The sequence below is a fragment of the Rhinopithecus roxellana genome, chromosome 13 (assembly GCF_007565055.1).
Source record: "Rhinopithecus roxellana isolate Shanxi Qingling chromosome 13, ASM756505v1, whole genome shotgun sequence".
NCBI lineage: Eukaryota > Metazoa > Chordata > Mammalia > Primates > Cercopithecidae > Rhinopithecus > Rhinopithecus roxellana.
In genome coordinates, this window is record NC_044561.1 from 77,132,075 (window position 1) to 77,155,090 (window position 23,016).

At 44.8% G+C, this 23,016-nt stretch overlaps 1 protein-coding gene across 1 annotated transcript; it reads right to left on the minus strand.

Moving 5' to 3' along the window:
- Positions 1-9,315: 9,315 nt before the first annotated feature.
- LOC104672932 (putative cystatin-9-like protein CST9LP1) lies at positions 9,316-12,289 on the minus strand. Its single transcript, XM_010376796.2, has 3 exons — positions 12,050-12,289; positions 10,347-10,460; positions 9,316-9,405 (listed from the first exon to the last, which is right to left on the minus strand). Exons 1-3 carry the CDS (start codon positions 12,287-12,289, stop codon positions 9,316-9,318), a joined length of 444 nt encoding a protein of 147 aa, XP_010375098.2.
- Positions 12,290-23,016: the final 10,727 nt, after the last annotated feature.

Consider the following 23,016-nt stretch of genomic DNA (forward strand, 5'->3'; position numbering starts at 1 on the left):
AGATTTCAGTCAGTGATTCTAGAGCTGGATGAAGGAAAGTATAAAATAGATCTAGAACTTCTTGTTATTAATACATGAGAAGGTAAGGATAGGCTCTAATAATAATGGAAACATGTCAAGAGAACAGAGGAAGCTGCTTAAAGGAGCTCTTGGTAGCCAAGTGTGAGATAATCTACACATTGGAATAATAGTGGTAACAGATTATAACTTACTGAATAAAATAAGAAACCATGAGTTCCATCTATGGAGAGAGAGAAGCTAGGTAGGTAGGTATATAGATAAATAGACAGATGAGAAAAAATAGTTTTCCTTACAGTGGAATGAACACCATTAATAAATACAGAAGAAATGATGAAGTTAGAAAAAAAGATAGTCACAATAATCATAATAATCTATTCAGGAAAGAATTATCATCATATGCTAATGGTAGAAAGTAAAAGTTTAACAAGAAGTAAAACATAAACCTATTTTCTAAGTATTGCTCTGTGAAATACTTATTAATTACACAAACAAAAAAGTAACTTTAGAGTGGAGAAACCTGGAAGATGCTATCTAAATCTAGAGATTAATGTTAACATCTATCAGCAATTGGACGATGGTATTGTGGCCTCCTGGAATGCTGAACTGAGAGACACAGTATCACTTCTATAATTTTCATCTGAAAAAAATGCATAACCTGAATCGAATCCATTGATGACCCCAACAGAAAACATTCTACAGAATAGCCAGTTATCTTCAAAAATGGCAAGATAACAAAGACAAGAAAGAACAAAGAACTTTTCCAGATTAAAGGAGACTAAGGAAGCTTGGCAAATAAACACCATTAATAAACTGTCTGAACAACAGACTAGACAAAAGGATGTATCCACAGTGGCATCATGATTTTGCTCATTGCACTGAGGTTGTGTTAGAGAATGTCCATGTCCTTAGGATACACACATGAAAGTATCTGAGGATAAAAGAAGTCATCTCTGCAATTTGCACTCAAATGACTCAGAAAAACCTATAAAAGTTTGTACACATATAGAAAGAGAGGGAAATAGCACGAGACAAAATGTTAAGAGTGGGAGAATTTGAGTGTATACAGGAGCTCTTTATATCACTCTTCCCACTTTTTGTAAGTTTGAAATCACTATGAAATAAAAGGTACAAAAAATAAAAATTCAAAATGCAGCAAAGTTCTGAGTAAGGATCACCTGACACGCACAGGCCTGTGTTGTCCGCTATTTGGGAAGTCATGGAAACACCTCCTAACTTCTCAGCCTAGCATACATGCTTCGGGGAAATGACCAAGCCATTGCGTGATGAAGCTTCAGGCTGACTGGTTACTAAGAACACGTTTCACTAGCACCCACACTCTGTATTGTTCCTTAGAGCAGAGACAGGGTGTGAGGCAGAAGGGACTGTGGCACTGGAAATGATGCAGGGACAGAGGCTGAGGAAGAAACACCCTCCACTTCCCCCAGATGGTGTCACCTCACAAGAGATGGCCATGTTCTCCACCTCATCCTACCTGCACCTCCCTTTGCAGTGCAGGGGGATCACTGCCATTTCCAAGCCCCCTTCTTCTATTTCCTCTTGAGTTTTCATCATAAAACCCCATCCTGCACATGCACACCTTCACAATTATTTGACTATGATTCCAATGCCACGTGAACCACATTGGATGGGAGTAGAAGTGAATTCTCTATTAGGAAGAACTCAGGAGTTAATATATTAAAAATGTATTCCCAAAAAGGCTCTACCAGGCCATACCCTTTGATCAGTCTGTTTTTATAGAAAATAAACACGGGCCTTCGGAAAGGAGTTTTCCTCATATGGAGGATTCCTTCTAGGGAGCCAGCACTTTCCAGACACCCCAGGTGGAACTGAGGAGACTGAAAAAAGTCAGCCTTGTTAGCAAAAGTTTATACAGCCACTGCCAGCAAGAAAGCCATAGGCTTCCTGAAAGCGTGTGCCATGTCACAGCACAGAGAAGAGGGGTTTTCCTAGATTCAGGATTGATGGACAGCTGTCTCCCCTACTGGAACAAAACTATACATGCATGCTCTCTGCCACCTGGCTAGTAGCACCTCTCTCCAGAAAATGCAGCATAAACCCCAATTGTCTGTGTACATGGTCATGGGTCTTGCTTGGGCCTACAGGATGTTAACAGATGTGACAAGGGCAGAGACCTTAACCCTGCAGATATGAGAGGTGGGTCCTCCTGCTCCCCACCACACCTTCATGAAGAAAAACTGACCCAAGCAGGCACAGCCCCATCTGCATGGGCCCCAGGATGAAGACACAAGGCAAGCCAGACCAGGTCTGCTAAGCCCCAGCAAGCCTGCAGGCTCCAGAGCATGACAGGAACAGTTTCTTGCTTTCAGTCTCTAAGATGTTAAGGGCTTTTCCTAGGGAACAGCAACTGGCTCATACATGATTTATTCCATTTGCTGCTGTACGCCTTCTCCACTCTTTTCCTGAATGAACTCTTTACTGCCCCCATGACCGTCTACATCCCATAAGTAATTAAGCTGGTGGTTGTAAAGAAACAGAAGCTTTAAAAGTTTCCTTTTGACAAATCCTCAAAGCAGCCCATATATCAGAGATCCAGGACAGCACTTAACGCTTCCCAGGTACGAATAAGCAATCCAGGAGGTCTGTGGGGGCACAGTATGCTGGTCCTCTGCACTGCCCAGGTCCTGGCTCCCAACTGTAAGTTAACAGCACCTCAGTGAGAAAAGGGGAAGATCCCAGTTCACCCTGTAAAACAGCACCCTAACCCTAAAGTGACATGCTAAAGAGACACAATGGATAATGCAAATGACCACTGAATGGCTGTTCCTTTAGAAAGCAAAACAGAATAATCACAGAGGCTGGAGTCCACTTTTAGCTTTTGTAATCTGATGCACAAGAGAAACAACACATGCAGGAGTGGAGACTCCCAGGTTGGCTGCCCTATTTCTGTTTGATTATTTCCCAGATATTTAGAACTTTCTTTTTATTATTATTATTATTATTGTTATACTTTAAGTTCTAGGGTACATATGCACAATGTGCAGGTTTGTTACATATGTATACACACACCATGTTGGTTTGCTGCACCCATTAACTCATCATTTACACTAGGTATTTCTCCTAATGCTATCCCCACCCCACAATAGGCCCAGGTGTGTGATGTTCCTCACCCTGTGTCCAAGTGATCTCATTGTTCAGTTCCCACCTATGAGTGAGAACATGTGGTGTTCAGTTTTCTGTCCTTGTGATAGTTTGCTGAGAATGATGGTTTCTATCTTCATCCATGTCACTACAAAGGACATGAACTCATCTTTTTTATGGCTGCATAGTATTCCACAGTGTGTATGTGTCACATTTTTTTAATCCAGTCTATCACTGATGGACATTTGGGTTGGTTCCAAGTCTTTTCTATCGTGAATAGTGTCACAATAAACATACATGTGCATGTGTCTTTATAGTAGCATGATTTATAATCCTTTGGGTATACATCCAATAATGGGATCACTGGGTCAAATGGTATTTCTAGTTCTAGATTCCTGAGGAATTGCCACACTGACTTCCACAATGATTGAACTAGTTTACACTTCCACCAACAGTGTAAAAGCATTCCTGTTTCTCCACATCCTTCCCAGCACCTGTTGTTTCCTGACATTTTAATGATCGCCATTCTGACTGGTGTGAACTGGTATCTCATTGTGGTTTTGATTTTCATTTATCTGATGACCAGTGATGATGATCATTTTTTCATGTGTCTGTTGACTGCATAAATGTCTTCTTTTGAGAAGTGTCTGTTCAAATCCTTTGCTCACTTTTTGATGGGGTTGTTTGACTTTTTCTTGTAAACTTGCTTAAGTTCTTTGCAGATTCTGGATATTAGCCCTTTGTCAGATGGAACAGAATAGAGCCCTTGGAAATAATACCACACATCTACAACCACCTGATCTTTGACAAACCTGACAAAAACAAGAAATGGGGAAAGAATTCTCTATTTAATAAATGGTGCTGAGAAAACTGGCTAGCCATATGTAGAAAGCTGAAACTGGATCCCTTCATTACATCTTATACAAAAAATAACTCAAGATGGATTAAAGACCTAAATGTTACACCTAAAACCACAAAAACCCTAGAAGAAAACCTAGGCAATATCATTCAGGACACAGGCATGGGCAAGAACTTCATGACTAAAACACCAAAAGCAATGGCAACAAAAGCCAAAATAGACAAACGGGATCTAATTAAACTAAAAAGCTTCTGCACAGGAAAAGAAACCACCACCAGAGTGAACAGGCAACCTACAGAATGGGAGAAAATTCTTGCAATCTACCCATCTGACAAAGGGCTAATATCCAGAGTCTACAAAGAACTTAACAAATTTACAAGAAAAAATCAAACAATCCCATCAAAAAGTGGGCAAAGGATATGAACAAGCACTTCTCAAAAGAAGACATTTATGCAGCCAACAGACACATGAAAAAATGCTCATGATCACTCGCCATCAGAGAAATGCAGATCAAAACCACAATGAGATACCATCTCACACCAGTTAGAATGGCGATCATTAAAAAGTCAGGAAACAACAGGTGCTAAAGAGGATGTGGAGAAATGGGAATGCTTTCACACTGTTGGTGGAAGTGTAAATTAGTTCAATCATGTGGAAGACAGTGTGACGATTCCTCAAGGATCTAGAACTAGAAATACCATTTGACCTAGCCATCCCATTACTGGGTGTATACCCAAAGGATTAAAAATCATGCTACTATAAAGACACATGCACACGTATGTTTATTGCAGCACTATTCACAATAGCAAAGACTTAGAACCAACCCAAATGTCCATCAGTGATAGACTGGATTAAGAAAATGTGGCCCATATACACCATGGAATACTATGCAGCCATAAAAAAAGGATGAATTCATGTCCTTTGTAGGGACATGGGTGAAGCTGGAAACCATCATTCTAAGCAAACTATTGCAAGGACACAAAACCAAACACCGCATGTTCTCACTCATAGGTGGGAATTGAACAATGAGAACACTTGAACACAGGGTGGGGAACATCACACACCGGGACTTGTCATGGGGTGGGGATAGTGGGGAGGGATAGCATTAGGAGATATGCCTAATGTAAATAACGAGCTAACGGGTGCAGCACACCAACATGGCACGTGTATACATATATAACAAACCCGCATGTTGTGCACATGTACCCTAGAACTTAAAGTATATATATATATAAAGAAACATGTCATAGACCCAGGAGTTGCAGGTAAAATTATAAATCAATACATGGAAGGTATATATTGGTTAAGCCCCAAAAGGTGGGACATCTCAAGGCATGGGCTTACAAGTGTTATGTGGGTTTAGGGATTCTTTAGTTGGAAATTGGTAGAAAAAGTTAAGTTTTGTCTGAAACATGGAGTCAGTAGAAAGGAATGCTAAGGGGGTCTACTATCTGTCAGGTGATGCCATGACAGAGTCAGGTTGGAAAGCAAGTCACAATGTACTGGGTAGGAAAGGACCTTTTTGATGAAATTTTATGGTTTGTAAGGCATGATTCCTCAGGTCCTTAAACAGGAATTTCAGAAAGAAAGAAAAAAGGTCCAGAAAGATAAAAGGTTGAAGACTGTGTTCAGTCCTCAACCTGCACTCTCTAACATCTGCCAGCAGCTGAGCTCTTGCATGGGGGGCAGGTGAAGTGGCGTTCTTCATGGCCCCACCCAACCTTGGGCCCCTTTCTTTCTGTGTGTTGGCAAGTTTGTGGGGACATTGTGAGAGCAGTTCTTGTTCCATTCTTTCCCCGCCTCAGGAAGGGGATCCCTATGCTGCTAGCTCCAGCACCTGAGAACACATCTCTCTCATCTACCGCCGCCTTCATCCCCAGGCTCTGTGGGTATGCAACCTGTCCTTCTGGGGCACTTGGTCTCCCTTGCTTCTTGGCCTGAGCTGGCCAGCCCTACGTGGTCGCCTGAGCAGCCCATGGAGGAAGGTGTTCTTCGCTGAGCCCTGACAGTGTGATTGAACATTGGAGGGACCTAGGTCTTCACATGTCCTGGGTTGCTTGTTTCCATCAGACTCATAACATCTGTTGTCTTGGGGCCAACCAAACCCTACTGCCCACATCTAAGGTCAGTTTTGTTAGTGTGATCCGTGCATGGGTTCAGGTTTAGCTCTTCAAAACCATCCGGCCTCTGTTGACCCATTGAGTCAGAGTCAGGATGAAGAATTAAGATGAAGACAGTTCCACTGACTCGCAGAATGTTTGAGTTTATTGACTAACAGCAACATTTTTGTGTGAGCATGAAAAGAAGTGGAGTGTGTGGACACAGGGGCTCCTGAGACAACTCTCAATTGTCTCCTTCTCTACCAAGGCTATGTTAGCCTTGGGCACACCAGGATGGACACAGACATGTATAAAAGGGCTTGATGCAGTGTAGCTTACCCTTCCACTTTCTGCCACATGAGGACACAGCAGGGAGGACCTCACAAGATGCTGGCACCTTGGTCCTGGGCTTCCCAGCCTCTAGAGCTATGTAAAATATGTTTCTGTTTCCTGTAAATTACCCAGCCTGTGTTATTCTGTAATAGCAGCACAAACAGAAGAGGACAGTTCCTTTCCTGGGCTCAGCAGGGGCCAGGGAAGAACCAGAACTCCAACTCACAGGAGGTATATGGACATGAGGGACTCTGGGTCTTGGGACCTGAAGTGGAGATTTGGAGTGAGTGGGAGTTGTCCTGAGACTACATACAGGGCCAGGACTGACAGCCAGGATGTTTCCTTGTGTGTATATCCTGGCAGTTCCCTGCCCTCCCCAGGCTCCACCCCATCTTCCCTTCCTCTGTCTCAAGGAGAGAGTTTTGGGAAGTCTGCAAAAACCTCCTCACATTTTCCTTGTCACTTTGTGTTCATTATTATGGTCAATCTCCCCAGGGCTGTGTCCCAGCCCTGACCCCCTGGGAAAAATGAAAAGTGTCCAGATTTCCCCCAGCAGATAGGAAAGTGGCCACAATGTAGAATAAAGTAGTGTATATGTAGCACATTTTGGAACTAATTTATACTTAGTGTTTTATTCTACTGCCGCTTGTGATTTCAGCTTTTCAGCTGTAACCATTTGAGGACAGCCAAGCAGAGGTTGCCATCTTTATATAATGACTCAGGGACAGCAGATGAGCGATTAGGAGCTGAGGGGTACAAGGTTAAATGAGAACTCACATTTCTGGGGAAGGAGGAAGCTAGTGACCCTACACTACAATCTGTGCCCCTTTTCCTTCCTGGGGTTGGGGTCCAGGGATGCTACTGACCAGATGTTCCCAGCATGTCTCTGGTCTTAGCCTCTGGCACAAAATTTGCTCAGGGGCCCACCTCATGGCTACACTCAACATCTATGAACCCAATTTCCTGATTCTTCACTGCACAGATTCCTGAAGGAGGAGAAGTATAGCTATCTCCAGGAGCAAATGCAGACAGGCAAGGCAAACTAGGAGAGTTCTTTCCAAAGGAACAGGGCCTGCAATGCGAGACCTGTCCTCTAATTAGGCCTGTGCACCTGAGTCATGTCGTGCATGATGTAGAGTCTGGAAAACCAATAAAAATCAACACATGTCCCAGAAATTGTGGATGTCCATTTCTTGGGGATGCAGAAAACTGTTAAAGACACACACATGTAGTCTGAGTCAGGCAGGAATCAGTGCATCCTCCCAGGGGCCAGTGCCTTGGAGTGGGCTCCACTCCCCTTGCTCCATGAGGGACGGCTGTGTTGCCAGAGGGTCCTGAGCCAGGACCCCCATCACCTCAGGGGGCTCACTCCCCATGAGACCCTGTCCTGGGAGCTGCCTCAGAAATGGTTCACGAATGGAATGAGTGGGGTGGATTGTTTGGAGGACACTTGTTGGAATTACGGCGGATAAAGCGCCTCCTCTGAGCTTCCTTCTGCTGATGGAGTCAGGGTCAAGAGAAGGACCAAGGGTGGGAGCAGACAGGAGAGGTGGTGGGAGGGTCTCAAAGGAAAATCTGTTCAAGTCTAGAGCAAGGCAGGGCAGGGCTGTGTGGGTTCTAGAGACCCACCCACCAGATGGGACAAAGTGCAGCAGCTGTGCCCACCTCAGTGCTGACAGGTCGCAGGGAGGTCTCTGGGCCTGGCTCTCCCCTCTGCTTTGCCTGAACACCACAGTCTAGGGGCCACCCTCCCAGCATCTCTATGGAGGCCACGTGCCAAGATGATGGTCCAAATGCACCACAGGTCTTGTGTTGGGTCCCCCAGGTGGACCCTGAAATGCAGACTGGTTGGTGTGGGTGGTTTATCTGGAGGTGATCCCAGGAGGCACAAGTGAGAAAGGGAGATGGAGAAGGGAAACACAAGGTGTCTGTTCTCAGTGGGTTACCCTGGGGCCGGGGGCGTTCATCCTGCTGGGGAGCTCTGAGAACCATGTGACATGCACCTCTGAATCAGGTGCCAGGAGGCTGGGAGACTGGGACATTCACCTGCCTCCCTCCTGAAGGAGTGTGACTCTCAGACTTGACCTTAGGGGTTGGCAGCCATGGCCTGAAGACCAAAAGCAGCCCAGTCTGCTTGCCTCCATCTGTAAACAAAGTCTTGTTGGGACAGGACTGCTCTTATTTGTTTATTCGTTGCCTATGGCTGCTTTCAACATACAAAGGCAGTGCTGGGTGGCTGAGAAAATGACTATAAGCCTACAAAGACCAAAATAGTTACTCCTTAAATCTTTGCAGAAAATACATGCTGAAGCCTGGTCTGGGAGATGTGGACAGGGTGTCCATAGCTGCTGGCTATTCTCAGCTAACACACTAGGTATACATGGACGCTGAGCATTAGTGCTGATGTCACATGTGCTGTGTGGGATCCCGAGTCCCTGTCCTGCTCCATGTGCACATCCGGTGCCCCGGGAGGCCACCCTCACTGCACCTCTGCAGCCTGCAAGGGGCCCTGAGACGGCAGCTCAGACGCACCTTAGCTGTACCTCTGGAAGTGGCTCAGGAGGCCCAACAGGGGAGAAAAACTTACCCCTGAGAGCCCAGGAGGCTGCCCTGCTGAGAATAACTCCATCAACTGCCCAGGCCCCTCCCTCCAGAATCACGGTACACAAAGCTTCTTAAAATGCTAATTGTTAAGATGTATACTACATGATAAACTTAGACAATGAAAAATTTCTAAAATACCTCAGCATGAACTCCTAACACGTGGAAAGTAAGAACGCACAAGCACAGAGCTGCTCGGGCACTGAAGGGCCATGCCGAGGAACTGCCGACGTGCTGGAAAGGAGAGGACAGCATGTGGCCAGGCCCGTGGCTAGGACCCACTCAGGAATGCCTGCCTGAGCATGTCTTGTTCCAGAGGTCAAACCGTGTCCTCCAGGGCTCTATTCCAATGGTGAAGAAGCAGGTGCGGGTCTGAGGGAGCAAGCACAGGAAGGGACAGTGGGTGGGGGCTTGGGATGCAGAAGCTTGTGGCTTCTGCTATCAACACAGGTTCCATCTCAATCTTGCCCATTCCCAGGGCTGGGCTCTGGCCCCCAAGTATGGCCCTCCAGCCTGAGTTCTGGGCTGCTCCAGACTTTCAGGGTGATCTGTGGCTCCCTCCTGACCAAGGAACACCTATATTAGCACCCTCCTCCCCAGCCAGCAGCCTCCAGGGAAACCCAGGCAGTCCAGTGTCTTTCATCCTCCAAAAACAAAATGGCACACTCCGTTCCAGAGGGAGCTGCTCTCAGATTTAAACAATTGCTTAATCTATTACCTAATCCTCTGATAAGGGGATGGAGTAATGCTAGATGTGTCATGCACAGTGTCAGGGTTCATTGTGTCCTTGTACCCAGGGCAGGCACTGCAGCTCAGCAGGAGCCAGGACAGGACCAGGGAAGGAGGGCAGTGGGGCCCCTCCTCAGCCTCCACCTGCCTCAGACTCTGGGTCAGGGGAGGGGGACCCTGAGAACCGCACACTCAGAGAGAGGTGACGTTGGATCCCCACCAGGCTCTTTCTTCAAAAAGCAGAGGAAGGCTGGGGAGGAAGACCATAGAGGGGACAGTCTCTACTCAGGACTAGGAGATTAGGACCTCAGGGGACAAGAGCAGTCTGAAGGCCATGTGCCCTGGGTGCAGGCAGCTGCAGTGGCGTGACAGGGAAGAGTCAGGAAACTCCAATTGGCCAGGAGCCTGCAAGTGGAGCCCTGGCTGCCTGCCCCTCTGTGCTCCCTGCTAAGACACAAGCAGAGCAGCCTGGTAGAGGCTGCTGCGGGCTCACACCTCCTTTTGTCAGTTGCGCCTGTGCCCACACCACACCCCATGCGGTATCCACAGCTGTGTCCAGGAGGGAAACTGGTGTCTTGTCTTACATCATTCAGCTCTGGGCTCTCTTGAAAAGGGCAGTTGTCAATGTCGTCTTCAAATTTCCCGCACATGGTTCGGCCCAGTTGCAGATTCATGGAGAATGTCATCTTATCGTAACCCTGTTGAATAAAAAAGATTAAAGTGGACAGACAATTTGAGTTGCTCATAGGTAACTCCTTGTGAAGATGTGACCTTGTAGGAAGAGGCCACAACACTCCCCTCCATTAGGGAGCTCACGCATGGGCCTGGCATCAGCTCACTGGAGGTAAAACCCCGGAGACCTTCTCTAGACTGAGGAGTTAAGAGCAAAGAGCAAATATGTGTGGGGGGTCCTGGGACAGACACAGGCTGTCAAACCCTATTAATGCATCCTCTATGTCCAGCTTCACCTCCTTGTCTCCCATGATGAGACCCGGCTTCACTCTCAGCAGGCATGTGAGCCTGCAGCTGCATTTTCAGAGGACACGTGCTGCATGCTCCGGAAGGTGTTAGCTCTCCATGAGTTTTCAGGGTAACCTCAGCCCTGAGGCCAAGGGAGCCTCATCTAGAGTGTGTTGTCCAACCTTCCACCTGACCTCCAGCAAGAGGAATGCAAGAATGCCACCCAGCACTCCCACTACACACAGGCACACACCCTTGGGACAATGGCTTTCAGAAACACCATCTGCCCTATTGCAAAGTGCACTCTGAAGTTCTCCTCGCTCTCCTTCCCACTCCATTTCATTTCACTTCATAGACTCCCTCCCCATGCATGCATTCCTCTCAGCCCCTAAACTGACTCTGGGATTGCCACATCTGGTAAGCCACATGGAAGGCTCCACACCAGAGGGCCAGGGGCAGAGAACCAGCCAGGACCTTGCACAGATTCTTTCCAGAGCTTAAGCTCTGTGCAGCACTGGAGTCCCTCTGCCCTTCTTTCAGGCCCTTGGTGCTGACAAAGGAAGAGCAATGCTCTTTCTCCCTCTAAACCAGAAGTTCTCCACTAGGAGGGCATTTTATTTGCTCATGCCTGCAGCCCGGATGAACTACACATTCCTGAATCATTTAGTGATTCCATTAAAAGGAGAACATTTTAGGATTAAGGACCATGGACTGAGGAAGAGTGTAACACAACATTCAACTCATTAACTGTGGACGTAGCAAGGAGCCCAGAGCAGGTGGAAATCAGAGAACTGACCTCACCCTGGCCTTCCGGGGCTGATGGTGCTTCTTTTTTACTTCTGAATTATCAGCTGTCTTTGTCTCTCTGTCTCTCTTTCTGTTTCTTTCTGCCTATCTGTCTCTGTCTCTCTCTTCCCTTTGTTTTATTCTGATTATCTCTTTTCCTAACTATCTCTTTTTAAATTTCTTTGAAATGTTTCTCAGTTTCTGTCTATGGACATTTTTTTGTGTGACCCATTTCCTCACCTGATGCATCATTTGCTCAGTTTTCCTTATTTTGAGGTCATTCTTCAGTTAAGTGATGCCATAAAAATCATGGAGGATGAATAATATATCTAGTATTGAGTAGATCTGGACTCAAAAAGTTATAATGTATATCTTTCATAAATACAAAAAGCAAATTTCTGAGGTTGTATTTTACACAAGTTTAGACTACAAATGGTGAACCAAGAGTCCTGGTTAAGCCCTGCCCCACACGCTCCCACCCCTGCCCATCACTCAGCAGCCTGTGCTGGACACTAGGGAAGAAGACGATGTGGTCACCAACCTGCTCCTTCCAGGAATCCAGGACACGCACCAGCTTGTAGGCATACCAGTCCTTGCTCTGCTGGTTGAATGTGTACACGGCAAACTCCAGGATGGGAGGGAGATACACAGCAATTTCTTTTTGGTCATTCCACTCCTCTTCCTCTTGGAAATGCCAAGCATAGGTAACCAGGAGCTGGAAGCTGAAGAGAAGCAGCAGTGGTGCCCAGGACAAAGCCCTGCTCTGCAGCAGACTCGACATGGCGCAGGGCACAGCAAGCACCCCTGCCTCCAGTCTTCCCAGCCTGGACTCCCGCAGGAACCTACTGCACCCAGTTCTGGCCCTTAAACTCTTGAGCTCAGGCAGAAACTCCTCCCTCCAGGCCTCATCTCCGGCATTACAATCTGTCCCTCCCAAATGTGGCTTCACCTCCTCCAGATGAAGCTGTTTCAATCATTTCTTGTCCAGGGAGAAGTAACAGCAACCGCGGGGGTGGGTTAGAAAGATCAGGGACCCCAGGGAGCAAGATCAGGGCATGAGGTCCAGCCACCACTGCACCCTAGTGCCTCAGTGGGCTAGAGGAGAGCACCCACTTCCTTGGGTGTCCCAGGGTCAGACCCTGAAATAAGAACAGAAGGGCAAGCGGTATGAGTGGAAGGTGATCCCTAGACATGCCAGTGGGGTGGGGAAGCAAAACCAGATGCGTCAAGGACTAAAAGGAGGAGCTGCCGGAAGCAAAAGCGCTGAGTGAACAGAAGGCACGGCTTCACGGGGACTCAAAGGAAGGCTCCCCAGCACCTGCCTGAGTATCAGCAACCTGATGCTCTAGGACTCTGGAGCTGACAGTGAAGACTACTCTTGGGCATCCTTCATGGCTGCTTTAAAACTTAGGACCTGCTGCACTGGCAGAGCAACCTGCTGACAAAGAACTTGGAAACAGTTAGTACAGGTACTTACAGTTGGATTCAGCCACTGGAGATACAAGTTTGGCAAAGTTGGGGGATGGTCCCAGGAACCCCACACTGCTGGAAGTCAGCAATAGAGGAGGGGGCTGGGGACAGAAACAATGCCATGCATTCAGTACCAGGTCACTTTCTCCTGAGCATAGCTGGACATAGATATGACCTGTGCTGAGCTCTGACCTTGGATGTCGTGGCCGTGAAGGATGACGTGCCCAAGCCGAGGATACTCCCAGGAGTTGGTGCATACCCTTCCTTCCCAGGCCTGCAGGATGGAGGGAGCATCCAGGTGGGACTCAGAGTCTATGGATGGTACTCACAGGAGTGGGTCTCAGCAGAGTTGCCTGCAACACAGTCCTCACCCTCTGGCTGACCCTCTCAGACCTGAGTCATGGGTGACAAATGACATTTCACGCTTCCACCCCCTGAGATCCTTGTTGTCCCTTTCAGCAGCTGGCAGAACTTAATGAATTCACCTAGGTTCTTCGAGAGATGCAGGGAGTTGGGGGTAGGGGTGGAGGGGTGGTCCTAGACTTGGAGACCTGAGACCCAGTCCAGCTGTACCAGGAGCTGATTCTGCACCTTCACCCTTCCCTGAGCTTTCTGGGCCTCACTTGTCCACTCCTCAGATGGGTATAGCATCATCCATCCAGCTGCCAGAGGCTTATTACTTACTGGACAAATTGTCCTCATGGAGTCAAAGTGCTGTGATAATTGCAAAGCTGTATGCTTAGATTGGCAATTGTTCTGCACTGGCAGTCCCTTTCCTTATCTCTGCTGAGGGTACATCTGGACCTTGCACATTTGACATTTCTCCCCAGTGTGCAGGCCTGGATCACAGCTTGGGGAAGGAATGAAGGCAGGGCTCAGCACTGCCACCGAGGCTGACAGCAAAGTGCAGACTCTGGGAGATATTCTCACCACTGTGATGACTCAATGCACCTGCGTATCTCTCCAGAGGGGAGCACAGATGAAGGAGGCCAAGGAACAGGAAATTCCTGCAGAAAGGGGCTCAGAGGGAGGGCAGGCAGGGGCCCTGGAGACAGGCACAGTCTGACTTCCTTCCCATGCTCTCTCCAGAGCCTCACCTGGGTCCTCCCTTGCACTCTCCTCACCCACCTGGAGCACCCTACCCATCTGCACCATGTACTCTGAATCTCCTTGATCTTCATATTGAGTCTATTTTTCTTTCTGAGTCACAGAATCATCATTTGTCCAAGTCAGATTTCTCCCCATTGTGGGAACAGTGAACAAACTTACCCCCGCTCCCCAACAAGAGTATCATGGCCAAGTATAGGAATCTGTAGTTCACATTTAAAGGACTTTGTCCAATTCTCTCACATATATCACTAGTCAAAGAGCAAGGAAAAGAATCTTCTTATTGCAGTAGTGACTTGGTACATGATTTTATCTCAGGCTGAGAGCATGCACAGCAATGCAAATGCAGGTTATATGATCATAAAAGAAAAAAATCCATCAAGAAGCCGTGGTAATGATGAACCTGCATACAAATACCACTGTGGGCTTGGAGTATACAACAGAACAAATGACAGTGTTACAGGGAATATGGCATTTCCACAATGATGTTGGGAGGGTTTCATATGTCTCCCGGAAGCTGGCTTACGGAAGCCTATGGGTTATAAAGGATACAGCAGGGTTGACAGATACAGTTAACTAGTCTGCTTCAATAGTTGCCTGGAAATTTTTTTTTTTTTTTTTGAGAAGGAGTCTCGCTCTGTCACCCAGGCTGGAGTGCAGTGGCCAGATCTCAGCTCACTGCAAACTCCGCCTCCCGGGTTTACGCCATTCTCCTGCCTCAGCCTCCCGAGTAGCTGGGACTACAGGCGCCCGCCACCTCGCCCGGCTAGTTTTTTGTATTTTTTTAGTAGAGACGGGGTTTCACCGTGTTAGCCAGGATGGTCTCGATCTCCTGACCTCGTGATCCGCCCGCCTCAGCCTCCCAAAGTGCTGGGATTACAGGCTTGAGCCACCGCGCCCGGCCGGAAATTTCTTTACCTAATGTAAAGTGTGAAGTATGTTTAAATTGTGGTAAAATAAACATAACATTTATAATCTTAACAATTTTAAGTATACAGTTCACTATTGTCTAAATATATTCACATTGCTGTGCATTGAATATAACTTTTTAAAGGAATGATCTGATAATTATGAAATTAAAATGTAATTGTATTACAGGGATATTGGCAAAACAACCCTGGATGCATACTGCACTTACTGAGGATGATGTAATTGGCTGCTCCCTAATGTGTAAGCTCTCACCCCAACATCCCCTGAAGCTCTGTCCCACTGCCTGGGTCTCATGGGACACCAGGCTCTTTCTTCACAAGAAACCTGATTCTTTGATGGCAGGAGCTTTGAGTCTTCATCCTGGGCCTCTGTGCTGTCTCTGTGCTGAACACTGACAGTGAGAGGGCTAGCATTAGCAGGGCAGCCCCATCCCATGGAGTTCTGGAACAGAACAAGTTCTGTGGAGGATAGTGCCAGGATGGGCACTTGAGGGAATCTGGAGCCAGGAGCCCTCAGCCAAGCAATCTGTACCTCCCTTAGGGCAGCCTCACAGCCCAGAGATGTGCCACCATCTACTGGCCTGGGGTCTGAGCTGGTTATGAAAATGACCCCCACAAAGGTGTTTGGAAGATGAGTGGTGGTTGGATGCAGTGGCTCACGCCTGTAATTCCAGCACTTTAGGACCAGGGAGGGTCGCTTGAGCTCAGGAGCTCGAGACCAGTATGGACAACATCAAAAAACCCATTTCTACAAAATAGACAAAAATTAGCTGGCATGCTGGTGTGTGCCTGTAGTCCCAGCTATTTGGGAGGCTGAGGTGGGAGGATCTCCAGACCCCAAGAAATGGAGATGGAGGCTGCAGTGAGCCATGATCATCACACCAGTGCACCCCAGCCTGGGCAACAGAGTGAGACCCTGTCTGAAAAAAGAAAAAAAAAGAAAAAAAAAAGATGAGTGGTTACTAATACACATTGCCCTCCCCCGCCCCACCACCATTTTTTTGTAATTTAATATTGTATTTTAGATTCAGGAGGGTACATGTGCAGGTTTGTTATATGGGTATACCGTGTGATGATGAGGTTTGAAGTATGATTGATCCTGTCACCCAGGTAGTGAGCATAGTACCCAATAGTTAATTTTTCAACCCTTGCCCCCCTCCCACCCCATCCTACTAATTTGTAGTATTTATCTTTAGCTTCCACCTATAAGTGAGAATATACCATATTTGGATTTCTGTTTCTGTATTAATTCACTTAGCATAATGGCCACTAGCTTCATCCATGTTCCTGCAAGGGATATAATTTTGGTCCTTTTTTATGGCTGTGTAATATTCCATGGTGTATATGTACCACTTTTTCTTTATCAAATACACTGTTGATGGGCAATTTGGTTGATTCCATGTCTTTGCTATGGTAAATAGTGCTGCTATGAACAAAGACTGTATGTGTCTTCTTGGTAGAATGATTTATTTTCCTTTGGGTATATACCCAGTAATGAGATTGCTGGGTCAAATGGTCATTCTACTTTTAGTTCTTTGAGAAATTGCCAATTGCTCTCCACAGTGGCTGAACTAATTTACATTCCCACCAACAGTGTGTAAGTGTTCCCTTTTCTCTGCAGCCTCACCAACATCTGTTGTTTTTTGACTTTTGAATATTAATCAAAGCCACTCTGACCGGTGTGAGATGGTATCTCATTTTGTTTTCTTTTTTAACTTTCATTTTAGGTTCAGAGGTACATGGACAGATTTGTTTTCTATGTAATTTGCCTGTTAAGGAGTTTGGTGTACAGACTGTTTCATCACTCAAGTAATAAGCACAGTACCTGACAGGTATTTTTTATCCTCACTCTCCCCTGGCCTTCCACCATCCACCCTCAAGTAGGCCCTTATTCCTTTCTTTGTGTTGATGTGTACTCAGTTCTCACTTATAGGCGAGAACATGTAGGATTTGGTTTTCTGTTCTGTGTTAGTTCGCTTAGGATAATGGCCTCCAGCTCCATCCATGTTGCTACCAAGGACATGATCTTATTCTTTCTTTATGACTGGTTAGTATTATTTACTGTGTATGTACCATATTATCTTTATCCAGTCTGCTGCTCATGGATATTTAGGTTGATTCCCTGTCTTTGCTATTGTGAATAGTGTTGTGATGAACATACACGTGCATATGTCTTTATGGTAGTGTGATTTATATTCCTTTGTCTACATACCCGATAATAAGGTTTCTGGGTTGAATGGTAATTCTGCTTTGAGTTCTTTGAGAACTCACCAAATTGTTTTCCACAATGGCTGAACTAATTTGCATCCCTACCAGCAGTGTATAAGTGCTCTCTTTTTTCTACAACCTTACCGGCATCTGTTTTTTTTTTTTTTTTTTTTTTTACTTTTTGGTAATAGCCATTCTGACTGGTGTGAGATGGTATCTCATTGCAGTTTTGATTTGCATTTCTCTAATGATTAGTGACGTTGAGCATTTTTTCATATGCTTGTTGGCTACATGTATATCTTCTTTAGAAAAGTGTCTGTTCATGGCCTTTGCCCACTTTTTAATGGGGTTATGTGTTTTTTTGTTTAAGTTCCTTGTAGATGCTGGCTATTAGACCCTTGTCCAAAGCATAGTTTGCAAAATTTTTCTCGCATTCTGTAGGCTGTGTGTTTACTCTGGTGATAGTTTCTTTTGCTGCGCAGAAGCTCTTCAGTTTAATTGGATCCTATTTGTCAATTTTTGCTTTTGTTACCTATGCTTTTGGTGTCTTCATCATGAAATCTTTGCCAGTTCCTATGTCCAGAATGGTATTGCAGAGGTTGTCTTTCAGGGTTTTTATAGTTTTGAGTTTTACATGTAAGTCTTTAATCCATCTTGAGTTGATTTTTGTATATGGTGTAAGGAAGGGGTCCAGCCTCAATCTTCTGCATATGGCTAACTACTTATCACAACACCTTTTATTGAATGGGGGTTCTTTTTCCATTACTTGTTTTTTTCAGCTTTGCTGAAGATCAGATGATTGGAGGTGTGTGACCCTATTTCTGGGCTCTCTATTCTGTTCCAATGGACTATGTGTCTGTTCTTGTACCAGTACTATGTTGTTTTGGTTATTGTAGCCCTGTAGCATGGTTTGACATTGGGTAACATGATGCCTCCAGCTTTGTTCTTTTTGCTTAAAATTGTCTTGGCTATTCAGGCTCTTTTTTGGTTTCATATTAATATTAAAATAGTTTTTCTAGTTCTGAGAAGTATGTCTTTGGTAGTTTGTTGGGAATAGCATTGAATCTGTACATTACTTAGGGCAGTACAGCCTTTTTATTAATATTGATTCTTCCTATTCATGAGCATGGAATATTTTTTCATTTGTTTGGGTTATCTCTGATTTCTTTGAAAATTTTTTTGTAGTTCTCATTGTAGAGATCTACAGTGTAGATCTTTGCTGTATTCTGAGGTGTTTTATTCTTTTTGTGGCAATTGTGAATGGGATTGTGTTCCTGATTTGACTCTTGGCTTAGCTCTTGTTGGTGTATAGAAATGCTAGTGATTTTTGTGCATTGATCTTATATCCTGAAACTTTGCTAAAGTTGTTTATTAGCTGAAGGAGCTTTTGGACTATGGGGTTGTCTAGATATAAAAGAATGTCATCTGCAAACAGAGATGGTTTACCTTCCTCTCTTCCTATTTGGATGCCCTTTATTTCTTCTCTTGCCTGATTGCTCTGGTCAGAACTTCCCATACTATGTTGAATAGGAGTGAGGGAGAGAGCATCCTTGTCTTACACTGGTTTTCAAGGGGAATACTTCCAGCTTTTGCCCATTTAGTATGATGTTGGCTGTGGGTTTGTCATATATTGCTTTTATTATTTTAAGTTATGTTCCTTCAACACCTGTTTTATTGAGAGTTTTTAATATGAATGGATGTGGAGTTCTATTGAAAGCCTCTTTTGCATATATTGAGATAATCATTTGGGTTTATTTATTTTTTGTTCTGCTTATGTGATGAACTACATTCACCAATTTGTGTATGTTGAATCAAACTTGCATCTCAGGGATAAAGTCTACTTAACTGTGATGGACAAGCTTTTTGATGTACTGCCAGATTTGGTTTACTAGTATTTTGTTGAGGATTTCTGCATCTATTTTCATCAAAGATATTGGCCTGAAGTTTTCTTTTTTGGTTGTTGCGTTTCTGCCAGGTTTTAGTATCAGAATGATGCTGGACTCATAGAATGAGTTAAGGAGGAGGCTCTCTTCTTCAATGTTTTGGAATAGTTTCAGTGGAAATGGTACCAGCTGTTCTTTATATATCTGGTAGAATTCAGCAGTGAATCTGTTTGGTACTAGGCTTTTCCTCATTGGTAGGCTTTTTATTACTGTCTCAAGTTTGGAGCTTGTTATTGATCTGTTCAGGAATTCAATTTCTTCCTGGTTTGATATTGGGAGGTTGTAGGTTTCCAGAAATTTATTCAATTCCTCTAGGTTTTCTAGTTTGTGTACATAGATGTGCTTGTAGTAGTCTCTGAGGGCTTTTTGTATTCTTATGGAGTTATAGGTAATGTCCTCTTTGTCATTTCTGATTGTGTAATTCACATCTCAATTTTATTCAGTTTAGCTCTGATTTTGGTTATTTTTTGTTTTCTGCGAGCTTTGGGACTGGTTTGCTCTTGTTTTTCTAGTTCCTCTAGGGGTGATGCTAACTTGTGAATTTGAAATTTTTCTAACTTTTTGACTGGGATATTTAGTGCTATAAACTTTCCTCTTAACACTGCTTTAACTGTGTCCCAGAGATGCTAGTATGTTGTATCTTTGTTCTCACTAGTTTCAAAGAATTTCTTGATTTCTGCCTTAATTTCATTGTTTACCCAAAAGTCATTCAGGACTAGGTTGTTTAATTTTTGTCTAATTGTATGGTTTTGAGTGATGTTCTTAGTACTGATTTCTATTTTTACTGCACTGTGGTCTGAGAGTGTTGTTGGCATGGTTTCGGTTTTTTCAATATGTTGTGAATTGTTTTATGACTGATTGTGTGGCCAATTTTAGAGTATATCCATGTGCAGATGAGAAAAATTTATGTTCTGGTTTTTTGGGATGGAGAGTTCTGTAGATACCTGTTAGGTCTATTTGGTTGACAGTTGAGTTCAGGTCCCAAATATCTTTATTAGTTTTCTGCCTTAATGATCTGTATCATACTGTCAAATGGGTTTTGAAGTCTCCCACTATCATTGTGTGGTTATGTAAGTCTTTTTGTATGTCTCCAATAACTTGTCTTATAAATTTGTGTGCTCCTGTGTTGGGCGCATATATATTTAGGACAGTGAGGTCCTCTTGTTGAATTTAACCCTTTAACATTATGTAATGCCCTTCTTTTTCCTGAATGTTGCTGCTTTAAAGTCTGTTTTGTCTGAAATTAGACTAGTAACCCCTCCTTTCTTCTGATTTCTGTTTGCTTGATAGATTTTTCTCCAACACTTCACTTTCAGCCTATTGGTGTTGTTACATGTGAGATAGGTCTCTAGAAGACAGCATGACATTGGGTATTGCTTTTTTATCCAATTTGCTACTCTGTACCTTTTAATTGGGACATTTAGCCCATTGACATTCAAGGTTAATATTTATATGTGTGGATGTGATCCTGTAATTATGTTGTTAGCTATTTATCATGCAGACATGATTGTGTATTTGCTTTATAGTGTCAATGACCTATGTACTTAGGTGTGTTTTTGTGCTGTCTGGTTATGGTCTTTCCTTTCCATATTTAGCACTATCTTAAGGAACTCTTGTAAGGCACATCTAGTGGTAATGAATTCCCTTAGCATATGCTCTTCTAAAAAGGATCTTGTTTCTCTTTCATTTATGAAGCTTTGTTTGGCTGAATATGAAATTATTGGTTGAAGTCTTTTTTTTAAAAGTGCTGAATGTAGGCCCCCATCTCTTCTGGCTGGTAGAGTTTCTGCTGAATGGTCCACTGTTAGCCTGATGAAGTGTTCTTTGTAGGTGACCTGCCCCTTCTCTCTTGTTTTATGAATTTGGGTGCTCCTGTGTTGGGTGCATACATTTTTAGGATAGCTATGTCTTCTTGTTGAATTGTCTTGTATAGTATCTCCAAGGGTTGCTTTTAACACTTTTTTCTTTCACTTTGACCTTGGAGAATCTGATGACTATGTGTCTTGGGTATGGTCATCTTGTCTAGTATCTTGCAAGGGTTCTCTGCATTTCCTGGATTTGAATGTTGGTCTCTCTTGTGAAGTTGGAAAATTTTTCATGAATGACATCCTGAAATATGTGTTTTAATTTGCTTCTTTTCTCTTCCTCTCTTTCGTGGATGCCAATGAGTCTTAAATTTGGTCTCTATATAATCCCATATTCCTCAGAGGTTTTACTCATTCTTTTTTATTCTCCTTTCTTTATTTTTGTGTACTTGATTTAATTTGGAGAATCAGTCTTCAAGTTCCAATATTCTTTCATCAGTTTGGTCTATTCTGCTGTTAATAGCTGTGATTGTATTATGAAGTTCTTGAAGTGAGTTTTTCAGCTCTATTAGATCAGTTTTGTTCTTTCTTAAACTGGCCATTTGGCCTTTCAGCTTCTGGATCATTTTATTGTATTCCTTAGATTGCTTGATTAGGTTTCCACTTTCTCCTGAATCTTGATGGTTTTCATTCCTATCCATATTCTGAATTCCAAGTGTGTCATTTCAGCCATTTCAGGCTGGTTAAGAACCATCACTGGGGAACAAGCACAGTCCTTTGGAATTAATAAGACATTCTGGCCTTTTGAGTGGCCAGAGTTCTTGCACTGGTTCTTTATCTTCTCTGTGGGCTGATGTTCCTTCAGTCTTTGAAGTTGCTGTCCTTTAGATGCGGTGCTTTTCTCTTATCTTTTTTGATGCCCTTGGGGTTTTGATTGTGTTATAAGGTGAGTTCAGTCACTGGTTTCTTTTCCTGGGCTGCATACACCTTTCTAACCCCTTGAGGTTAGAAAACTGCTGTGCTGGAGGGGCTGAGGTGTTCCCAGTCTGTTGGCAAAATGGTCCAGTGAATTGCCCTGGCCAAAGCTCTTTGTTGAGGTGGATGACACAGGATCCATGCTCACCTGTGTGTGCCAGCAACTGCGGCAGCGTGGCAGGGAGCATGTGTATCAGCTGGAATACAGCACTGGGGGAGATCAGGGTGGCAGGATTCCTGCATGCTTTCAGAGGCATGGTAAGGCTAGGGAGCTGGTGAAAGTAGGATTGCTGGCTTCTGTGCACACACTTGCACCAGTGGTGGTAGCGGCATGGCAAGGGCAGGGCTGCCAACATCCATGTGCTTGTTGGTGCCATTGGTGGCAGTTTGACAGGGTACCCATGAATCAGCAGTGGTGAGCCATTGGGGTGTATATACATGGCAGCAGTGGGGTGGAAGGGTGTGTGCACATCAATGCATAGGCAGGAGATTGGAGGGAAAATCTGCCCATGAGTGTTGGCAAAGCAGTGAAAAGATCAAAGTGAGCAGAAGCCATCAAAGTGATGGAGGAATGCTGTAGCAGAAGGAGATTGCAGGTGGGTGGGGACCAGTCTACTGAAGCTCTCCAATGGTCAGGTGCAGCCTACCAGTGAAGGAGCTATGATGAGAGCACCAGGGAAGCACTCTGGTTGGGCATCCGAGCTGCAAGCAGGCATGGCCGGACTGGCCCCATCTCATGGACAAGACCATCCAGCTCTGTCCAGGTCTAACAGTCACCTTAAGACTAATGTCTGCTAGAGGAGAATGACTAGCCTTGGAGGATGAGCACCCCTGGCTGTGTTCCACTACAGATGTTCCCATACCAAGCTCTCTCAGATCCACATAGGCTGGATTTCTGCCCCTGCCACATGTCTAAGTAGCTACTCTCTCTGCCAAGTCCCTGCCATCTCAAGTGTCCGTGGGGGTCTTGGGGTTTCCCACTGCTAGGATTCTGGTCTCCCAAGGTGGGAGTGGGCCACTCCTTACCTGTTCAACTCATCCCTTCCCTATGAGTCACTGGGGGCCAGGAAG